Genomic DNA, 10,517 nt, shown 5'->3' with positions numbered 1-10,517 from the left:
GGAGGTGTCAGTGCCCAGCAGAGTGGACTAAGAAAAGTGTGAATGGCTGGGGCCAGCGGCTTGTGGTCAGTGTCCCAAAGTCCAGATGGCAGCAAGTCCCCCAGTGCTGACCCCTGGGCCAACACTGAAAACTTGCTGGATGCTGGACATCTGCTGGACTTCAGCAAGGGCCTCTTCCGAGTGCCTTTTTCATGTGTGGTCTCATGCCTGATTGGAAGAAATATCTGGGTGTTACTTGGAACAATTGTTTGTGTCTCTGAAAACGCCTTTCAGAGAGGTTCTGGTTTAGAAGGAATGGGCCAGGAGTTGTCCCTGTATCTTTGTGGGAAAAGGTAACCCCTGTCTCCAGATCAGGAGTGGGGAGAATTGTTGTGATAAGGCAGGGAGATGATGTGATGAGGAGACTCTTGGTGTCTTCTGAGCACTGGTGAGGTCCCATGTGATGTGTTGTGTGCAATTCGAGTCTCCCCAGTGTGAAAATGAAGTCAACTTAGTGAGTTAGTGAATAGTGACCAGTTCAGAACCACCAAGATTCCACAGGGCTTGGTGGGTCATTCCAGGATGAGGAACTGAGAGAGTTGGGACAATCCAGGATGTTTCCAAGGCTTTGGTCTATCCGATGATGGGTTTGTGTCATGATCTTGAAGGTGTCCCCTCCTGTGCTTTCTACGCCCGATGATTTTATTAGTTGTTTTGAGATATTTGTGAGGGAAGGTGTTATTGCACATAGCCCAAAGGCCTGTTGAGGCATGGAATGTGCTTGGTAAGGCTGTGAGACCATTGGAATTACAGAAGAACAGGAGGCGTACCAGGCTTTGATGCAGGAAAATTTTATTGATGCCAAGAATGAAGAGATAGGAGAAAAGAGAAAATGGGATCCGGTGTGAGGTGCAAGTAGGACAAGGACCAGCTGAGGTGCTTTGCTTGTAGGAGCTGTTGCAGATCCCCGTGCTGGTGGTGTCAGGAGTGGTGCCGAAGTCTCTTAGAAGGTGTGGCCATAGTCCCTTCTGCCATAGCCATACCCCTGCTTGTAGACGAACTCAGAGCCTGAGCCAAATCGACGGCCATAGCCAAGGCCATAGCCAAAGCTACCAAAGCCACCAGTGATGGGCTGTCCCTGCACACTGAGCTCAGTGCCCAGAGCAGCGGAGGAGGTGGATCCGACGGCGGTGTTCTGGGGGAAGGAGGTCATGATGGGTCCTGGCAGGGTGACCAGCACAGGGGAAGGGTCGATGATGACGTGGGAATCCTGGCATTGCAGGGCACAGGGCTCGTTGCAGCTGTTGGCCAGCGGGGTGGGTCCGCAGGGATGGCGGAGATGGTTGAAGGCCATGGGTGTGGCGAGGAGGGTGCCTGGAAGAAAGAGAGGGGCATGAGAAAGTGTCATGGAGGTTTGGGGGTTGTGATGAGTGGTCTGGGAGGGTGAGGGAGTGTGGAGGCTGTTGTGGGGCTGTGTGGTGGTGGGAGGGCTGCCAAGGCTGGGGCTGAGCATGTGGGCAGAGAGGGGCCAGGGGTGCAGGAGCAGGAGGGTCAGGGGATTGAGACTCACCTGGTTGTCTGAAGGCTGAGAAGCTGTCAGGAGAAGTGTGTGAGGGAGAGAGGCTCTGGGTTGGCTTTTATGCTGGTCCTGGAGGGGTGGGACAGCTCTGTCCCATGGCCTTGGGGCATTTTGCAGGCAACAGCTCTTGCTTGTCCCAGCGTGGTGAGTCATGAGGTGGGGAATGTTTTCCTTCATACCATTCTGCAATTCCATGTCCTGATCTTGATGCCGTGTCCATCTGACCTTGGCGGCAGCTTTAACAATTTGGTATTTGTGCAGATTTAATTGTTCCATGTGTGTCAGGGAGGCGTCAATGAACAACCAAAGCCCCGAAGATCTGTGATGACATCAGTGATGTCATTTTGTGGCACTTGTGTGCTGTGTTTTGTGGGTGTCTTGTGAAGACTGGGACTCTGTTCCATGACACTGCATGTCCATCAGTCATTGTGTGTCACCCAGGAATGCTGAGGGAGCTGCTGATGTCCTGGGGCGGTCACTCTGCAGTAGCTTGGCAAGATCCCAGTGCCTGCAAGACTTTTGTGATAGATGAAAGAGAACTGATGGCCTTTTGTCTTGCATGGGATCAAGAGAGAGGACATTTAAAATGAGAGGCTGTTCAGGCTGAACATGTTCCAGTGTTATGGTCCATTTGGATTTCTCCAATTCACATGACAATGTCCTCTGCCATCTAAACTGTATTCCTTGACCTCATTAAGAAATCCAATAATGAACTAACAAACAGGGCTTGATCCCGTTTGCTCTCAGGCTGTCTCTAACAGCAATTAGCATAGTCCACATTCAATTCACAAGTTTTCTAACTCATAACCTGTCATTGTTCACATTGTGTTCCTGTAAGCAAATTACCAAGAATTACTGATGGACAATCAGTGAGCTCCTTAGTCCTTCCGTGACAAGGTGGGTGCATGTCTTTGTAGAATTGTGCAATTCCAAATGCAACTCCTGAGGCCCTGTCCATCCGTGGCAGTATTTTTTAATTGTGAGTACTCAGAGGTCATATTTTTCTGTTTTTGATTCATCTTAGGGAGGTCTGAATATGTGACCCAAGCTTTGGAGAGGTGGGGTGTCATCACTGTGGTCACCCCACGGCCCTCGTGTGCTGTGGTTTTTGGGTTCCTTCTTATTTAAATCAAATTGCCCCCAATTTCTCAGAGTTCTGATAGGCTGGTCTGGGCTTTGCAGCTGTGCCAAGGAGGAGGTGTTGCCCCATCCACTGCCTTCCATCCCTGTCATGGTCTCAGCCTGGCGAAATGCCAGTGCTTCCATGAGAAAACCTCTTTTCCCTGTATCTACTGTGAGACGTGATCAGAGACAGAGCAGAGCAGGCTCTTCTCTGTCTACTTACAATTGGAGGGAAAAAAACTTTATTAACATAAAACTACAGGGAAAATACACAGAGAACACAGGATGAAAACCTTCCAAATTTCCTCCTCCTCCCCCCACCAAATTTCCTAATTCCGTTACCACCCTTCGGATAATCAATTCTCAATTCCTCGAGAAGAGAGGAGTCCCTCTTGCACCACAGACTTCCCCAGGAAACAGTCGAAACTTCTTGTGTTTCCGTGTCACGTGTGGCACCGCCCGGAGAACATTTTGCCATCGTGACCTCTTCCTTCCATGTCCCGTGCTCTCACCACTGCACATGGACCAGAGCTGCTTCTAGGGTTTTTCCCTTTAAGGATGCTTTGTCCAGTTCTAAAAAGAGTACAGTCCCTCTCCTTTTGGGACACCTGTCCCCCCCATGTTTCACCCCCTGGGGCTGAGGGGTCTCTTGAACAGAGATCATCTTCCTCTTCTTCTTCTTTGAAGACGGAGGGCACCACCACCACCCTCCTCCACCCTTCGTCTCTGTTCACACACCTTCACATCACCACACTCTCCTGGCTCTGAGCCCTTGCCTCCCCCTAGATGCAGTCTCTGTGCCACAGGAACTCAAGGGTTCTGTCCATAGCTATCCAAGAAAAGTCCAGCCAAAAGCCACTCAATCATCTCCTCCCACCTAGAATTCTTCTCAACTTCTCTCAATCTCACCAACTCCAGGAGGAATCAGCATTTGCAAGGTTTCCATCATCCCAAGAAGGGTTAAAAGTCCCAGGCTCTGCTGGTTTGGTTCATGAACTCCCACGGCTGGCTGCCCTGCTGGGCGCCCCCCTTTCTCCTTCACTCCAGCTGCGCTATCACAAGCACAGGCTGCTCGCTCTCTCTCTTCCTCCGGGGCGGAATGGGGGATGGCTGCCCGAAGCCCTCGCAGTGCAATGCTCCTCCACCCTTCGGCCCAGGCATGGCCTACCTCCCTCCGGCGGCATGGCTCCCCTCCCCCCCCGCCCAGCTTGGAGCTGGACAGGGGAGGTCTCCTCTTGTCCAGGATCGGAACTCAAAAGGAATTTCCAGTGGGAGTTCACAGCTTTTAACACCCTGTGTTCTCAGAGGCGTATCCATGCCCTCAGTGGACAAACCAGGTGCCAATATTAAAATCTGGACACCTATTGGCGTGACCACACCATCCCAAAAAAACCATTTCCCCTCAAACCACGACAATCCCTCCACACTTTTGTCCAGATGGCAAAGGTTGACCTCAGACCTCACCTTTCAATTTGCACGTGCACAGTGTGTGCTTGGGTGATAGTCTAGCCTCAGAGGTTTTGATATTTTGAGTCTTCTCTTGGGCTGAGTTCCAAGGGCTTAGGCCACTTTTGATTGTCAGAAGGAGGAATCGGGAGTTGACCATGGTTGCTGGAGACAAGCATTGCATGATCCTCAACAACCCAGGCATGTCCAGGAGGTGTCAGTGCCCAGCAGAGTGGACTAAGAAAAGTGTGAATGACTGGGGCCAGTGGCTTGTGGTCAGTGTCCCAAAGTCCAGATGGCAGCAAGTCCCCCAGTGCTGACCCCTGTGCCAACACTGAAAACTTGCTCCATGCTGGACATCTGCTGGACTTCAGCAAGGGCCTCTTCCGAGTGCCTTTTTTCATGTGAGGACTCATGCCTGATTGGAAGAAATATCTGGGTGTCACTTGGAACAATTGTTTGTGTCTCTGAAAACGCCTTTCAGAGAGGTTCTGGTTTAGAAGGAATGGGCCAGGAGGTGTCCCTGTAATGTTGTGGGAAAAGGTAACCCCTATCTCCAGATCTGGAGTGGGAGAATTACTGTGATGAGGCAAGGAGATGATGTGATGAGGAGACTCTTGGTGTCTTCTGAGCACTGGTGAGGTCCCATGTGATGTGTTGTGTGCAATTCGAGAGTCTCCCCAGTGTGAAAATGAAGTCAACTTAGTGAGTTAGTGAATAGTGACCAGTTCAGAACCACCAAGATTCCACAGGGCTTGGTGGATCATTCCAGGATGAGGAACTGAGAGAGTTGGGACAATTCAGGATGTTTCCAAGGCTTTGGTCTATCAGATGATGGGTTTGTGTCATGATCCTGCATGTGTCCTCTCCTGTGCTTTCTACGCCCGATGTTTTTCTTAGTTGTTTTGAGATATTTGTGAGGGAAGGTGTTATTGCACATAGCCCAAAGGCCTGTTGAGGCATGGAATGTGCTTGGTAAGGCTGTGAGACCACTGGAATTAAAGAAGAACAGGAGGCGTACCAGGCTTTGATGCAGGAAAATTTATTGAGTCCAAGAATGAAGAGATAGGAGAAAAGAGAACATGGGATCCGGTGTGAGGTACAAGTAGAGCAACGACCAGCTGAGGTGCTTTGCTTGTAGGAGCTGTTGCCAGATCCCCGTGCTGGTGGTGTCAGGAGTGGTGCCGAAGTCTCTTAGAAGGTGTGGCCATAGCCCCTTCTGCCATAGCCATAGCCCTGCCCGTAGACGAACTCAGAGCCTAAGCCAATTCGACGGGCATAGCCAAGGCCATAGCCAAAGCCACCAAAGCCACCAGAGATGGGCTGTCCCTGCACACTGAGCTCAGTGCCCAGAGCAGCGGAGGAGGTGGATCCGACAGCGGTGTTCTGGGGGAAGGAGGTCATGATGGGTCCTGGCAGGGTGACCAGCACAGGGGAAGGGTCGATGATGACATGGGAATCCTGGCATTGCAGGGCACAGGGCTCATTGCAGCTGTTGGCCAGCGGGGTGGGTCCGCAGGGATGGCGGAGATGGTTGAAGGCCATGGGTGTGGCGAGGAGGGTGCCTGGAAGAGAGAGGTGTATCAGAAAGTGTCATGGAGGTTTGGGGGTTGTGATGAGTGGTCTGGGAGGGTGAGGGAGTGTGGAGGCTGTTGTGGGGCTGTGTGGTGGTGTGAGGGCTTTTGAGGCTGGGGCTGAGCATTATGGGCAGAGAGGGGCCTGGGGTGCAGGAGCAGGAGGGTCAGGGGATTGAGACTCACCTGGTTGTCTGAAGGCGGAGAAGCTGTCAGGATATCTGTGTGAGGGAGAGAGGTGTTTGGTCGGCTTTTATGCTGGTCCTGGAGGGGTGGGATAGCTCTGTCCCATGGCCTTGGGGCATTTAGCAGGCAACAGCTCTTGCTTGGCCCATCTTGGTGAGTCATGATGTGGGGAATGTTTTCCTTCATACCATTCTGCAATTCCATTTCCTGATCTTGATGGCGTGTCCATCTGACCTTGGCGGCAGCTTTAATAATTTGGTATTTGTGCAGATTTGATTGTTCCACGTGTGTCAGGGAGGGGCCAATGAACAACTAAAGCCCAGAAGATCTGCGATGTCATCAGTGATGTCATTTTGTTGCACTTGTGTGCTGTGTTTTGTGGGTATCTTGTGAAGGCTGGGGCTCTGTTCCATGACACTGCATGTCCATCAGTCATTGTGTGTCACCCAGGAATGCTGAGGGAGCTGCTGATGTCCTGGGGCGGTCACTCTGCAGTAGCTTGGCAAGATCCCAATGCCTGCAAGACTTTTGTGATAGATGAAAGAGAACTGATGGCCTTTTGTCTTGCATGGGATCAAGAGAGAGGACATTTAAAATGAGAGGCTGTTCAGGCTGAACATGTTCCAGTGTTATGGTCCATTTGGATTTCTCCAATTCACATGACAATGTCCTCTGCCATCTAAACTGTATTCCTTGACCTCATTAAGAAATCCAATAATGAACCAACAAACCGGGCTTGATCCCGTTTGCTCTCAGGCTGTCTCTGACAGCAATTCGCTTATTCCACATGCAGGCCACAAGTTTCCTAACTCATAACCTGTCATTGTTCACATTGTGTTCCTGTAAGCAAATTACCAAGAATTACTAATGAACAATCAGTGAGCTCCTTGGTCCTTCCCTGATTAGGTGGGGGCCTGTCTTTGTGGAATTGTGCAATTCCAAATGCAGCTCCTGAGGCCCTGTCCATCTGTGGCAGTATCTTTTAATTGGGAGTACTCAGAGGTCATATTTTTCTGTTGGTGGTTCATGTCAGGGAGGTCTGAAGCTGTGACCCAAGCTTTGGAGAGGTGGGGTGTCATCACTGTGGTCACCCCACGGCCCTTGTGTGCTGTGGTTCTTCGGTGCCTTCTTATTTGAATTAAATTACCCCCAAATTCTAACAGTTCTGGCAGGCTGGTCTGGTCTTTGCAGCTGTGCCAAAGAGGAGGTGTTGCACCATCCATTGCCTTCCATCCCTCCACACATTTATCCCAGTTGACAAAGGCTGACCTCAGATGTCACCTTTCAATTTGCACGTGCTCAGTGAGTGCTTGGGTGATAGTCTAGCCTCAGAGGTTTTGATATTTTGAGTCTTCTCTTGGGCTGAGTGCCAAGGGCTGAGGCCACTTTTGATTGTCAGAAGGAGGAATCGGGAGTTGATCATGGTTGCTGGAGACAAGCATTGCATGATCCTCAACAACCCAGTCATGTCCAGGAGGTGGTGCCTGTGCCTGGGCAGTGGACTAAGAAAGGGATGAAGGTCTGGGGCCAGTGGCTTGTGGTCAGTGTCCCCAAGTCCAGATGGCAGCAAGTCCCCCAGTGCTGACCCCTGGGCCAACACTGAAAACTTGCTGGGTTCTGGACATCTGCTGAACTTCTGCAAGGGCCTCTTCCGAGTGCCTTTTTTCCTGTGCAGACTCATGCCAGGTTGGAAGAAATATCTGGGTGTCACTTGGAACAATTGTTTGTGTCTCTGAAAACACCTTTCAGAGTGGTTCTGGTTTTGAAGGAATGGGGCAGGAGTTGTCCCTGTATCTTTGTGGGAAAAGGCAGCCCCTGTCTCCAGATCAAGAGTGGGGAGAATTGTTGTGATGGGGCAGGGAGATGCTGTGATGAGGAGACTCTTGGTGTCTTCTGAGCACTGGTGAGGTCCCATGTGATATGTTGTGTGCAATTCGAGAGTCTCCCCAGTGTGAAAACGAAGTCAACTTAGTGAGTTAGTGAATAGTGACCAGTTCAGAACCACCAAGATTCCACAGGGTTTGGTGGACCATTCCAGGATGAGGAACTGAGCGAGCTGGGACAATTCAGGATGCCTCCTAGGCTGTAGTCTATCAGATGATGGGTTTGTGTCATGATCTTGAATGTGTCCCCTCCTGTGCTTTCTACGCCCGATGTTTTTATTAGTTGTTTTGAGATATTTGTGAGGGAAGGTGTTATTGCACATAGCCCAAAGGCCTGTTGAGGCTTGGAATATGCTTGGTAAGGCTGTGAGACCATTGGAATTACAGAAGAACAGGAGGCATATCAGGCTTTGATGCAGGAAAACTTTATTGATGCCAAGAATGAAGAGATAGGAGAAAAGAGAAAATGGGATCCGGTGTGAGGTGCAAGAAGGACGCAGAGCAGCTGAGGTGCTTTGCTTGTAGGAGCTGTTTCAGATCCCAGTGCTGGTGGTGTGAGGAGTGGTGCCGAGGTCTCTTAGAAGTTGTAGCCATAGCCCCTTCTGCCATAGCCATCGCGCAGTCCGTAACCATAGCCCTGCCCGTAGCCGAATCCACAGCCATTGCCAAATTGATGGGCATAGCCATGGTGGTAGCCAAAGCCACCAAAGTGACCAAATTTACCAGAGATGGGCTGTCCCTGCACACTGAGTTCAGTGCCCAGAGCAGCGGAGGAGGTGGATCCAACGGCGGTGTTCTGGGGGAAGGAGGTCATGATGGGTCCTGGCAGGGTGACCAGCACAGGGGAAGGGTTGATGATGACGTGGGAATCCTGGCATTGCAGGGCACAGGGCTCGTTGAAGCTGTTGGCCAGCGGGGTGGGTCCGCAGGGACGGCAGAGATGGTTGAAGGCCATGGGTGTGGTGTGGAGGGTGCCTGGAAGAGAGAGAGGGGGATGAGAAAGTGTCATGGAGGTTTGGGGGTTGCGATGAGTGGTATGGGAGGGTGAGGGAGTGTGGAGAGTGTTGTGGGTCTGTGGGGAGGTGTGAGGGCTTTTGAGGCTGGGGCTGAGCATGTGGACAGAGAGTAGCCAGAGGGGCAGGAGCAGGAGGGTCAGGGGATTGAGACTCACCTGGTTGTCTGTAGGCTGAGAAGTTGTCAGGAGAAGTGTGTGAGGGAGAGAGGCTCTGGGTTGGCTTTTATGCTGGTCCAGGAGGGGTGGGACAGCTCTGTCCCATGGCCTAGGGGCATTTTGCAGCTAACAGCTCTTGCTTGGCCCATCTTGGTGAGTCATGAGGCGGGGAATGTTTTCCTTCATACCATTCTGCAATTCCATGTCCTGATCTTGATGGCGTGTCCATCTGACCTTGGCGGCAGCTTTAATAATTTGGTATTTGTGCAGATTTGATTGTTCCACGTGTGTCAGGGAGGGGTCAATGAACAATCAAAGCCCTGAAGATCTGTGATCACATCAGTGATGTCATTTAGTGGCACTTGTGTGCTGTGTTTTGTGGGTGTCTTGTGAAAGCTGGGACTCTGTTCCATGACACTGCATGTCCATCAGTCATTGTGTGTCACCCAGGAATGCTGAGGGAGCTGCTGATGTCCTGGGGCGGTCACTCTGCAATGGCTTGGCAAGATCCCAATGCCTGCAAGCCTTTTGTGATAGATGAAAGAGAACTGATGGCCTTTTGTCTTGCATGGGATCAAGAGAGAGGACATTTAAAATGAGAGGCTGTTCAGGCTGAACATGTTCCAGTGTTATGGTCCATTTGGATTTCTCCAATTCACATGACAATGTCCTCTGCCATCTAAACTGTATTCCTTGACCTCATTAAGAAATCCAGTAATGAACCAACAAACTGGGCTTGATCCCTTTTTTCCCAGGCTGTCTCTGACATCAATTAGCTTATTCCACATTCAGGCCACAAGTTTCCTATCTCATTGTTAACATTGTGTTCCTGTAAGCAAACAACCAACATTTACTAATGAACAATCAGTGAGCTCCTTGGTCCTTCCGTGACAAGGTGGGTGCCTGTCTTTGTGGAATTGTGCAATTCCATATCCACCTCCTGAGGCCCTGTTCATCCGTGGCATTATTTTTTAATTGTGAGTACTCTGCGGCCACATTTTTCTGTTGTTGGTTCATGTCAGGGAGGGCTGAAGATGTGACCCAAGCATTGGAGAGGTGGGGTGTCATCACTGTGGTCACCCCACGGCCATCGTGAGCTGTGGTTTTGGGGTGCATTCTTATTTAAATTAAATCACCCCCATATTCTAGCAGTTCTGGTAGGCTGGTCTGGGCTTTGCAGCTCTGCCAAGGAGGAGGTGTTGCACCTTCCATTGCCTTCCATCCCTCCACACATTTATCCCAGTTTTGAAAGGCTGACCTCAGATGACACCTTTCAATTGACATGTGGTCAGTGAATTCTCAGGTGATAGTCTAGCCACAGAATTTTTCATATTTTCAGTCATCCCTTGGGCTGAGTGCCATGGGCTGAGGCCACTTGTGATTGTCAGAAGCAGAATTTGGGAGTTGACCAGGGTTGCTGGAGACAAGCATTGCATGATCCTCAACAACCCAGACATGTCCAGGAGGTGTCAGTGCTTAGGGGAGTGGACTAAGAAAGGTATGAATGGCTGGGGCCAGTGGCTTGTGGTCAGTGTCCCCAAGTCCAGATGGCAGCAAGTACCCCAGTGCTGACCCCT

At 50.8% G+C, this 10,517-nt stretch overlaps 1 protein-coding gene across 1 annotated transcript; it reads right to left on the bottom strand.

Annotated features, from left to right (window-relative positions):
* Positions 1-8,178: 8,178 nt before the first annotated feature.
* On the bottom strand, positions 8,179-9,107 carry LOC132335576 (feather beta keratin-like). The gene is made up of 2 exons (XM_059862303.1): positions 8,941-9,107; positions 8,179-8,744 (listed from the first exon to the last, which is right to left on the bottom strand). The coding sequence occupies exon 2, from the start codon at positions 8,722-8,724 to the stop codon at positions 8,347-8,349; it is 378 nt and encodes a 125-aa protein (XP_059718286.1). The 5' UTR covers positions 8,725-8,744; positions 8,941-9,107; the 3' UTR covers positions 8,179-8,346.
* Between the last annotated feature and the right edge of the window lie 1,410 nt (positions 9,108-10,517).

The sequence above is a fragment of the Haemorhous mexicanus genome, chromosome 1 (genome assembly GCF_027477595.1).
Source record: "Haemorhous mexicanus isolate bHaeMex1 chromosome 1, bHaeMex1.pri, whole genome shotgun sequence".
NCBI lineage: Eukaryota > Metazoa > Chordata > Aves > Passeriformes > Fringillidae > Haemorhous > Haemorhous mexicanus.
Note: the sequence above shows the minus strand (reverse complement) of the source record. Positions and strands in the feature narration are given on the sequence as shown.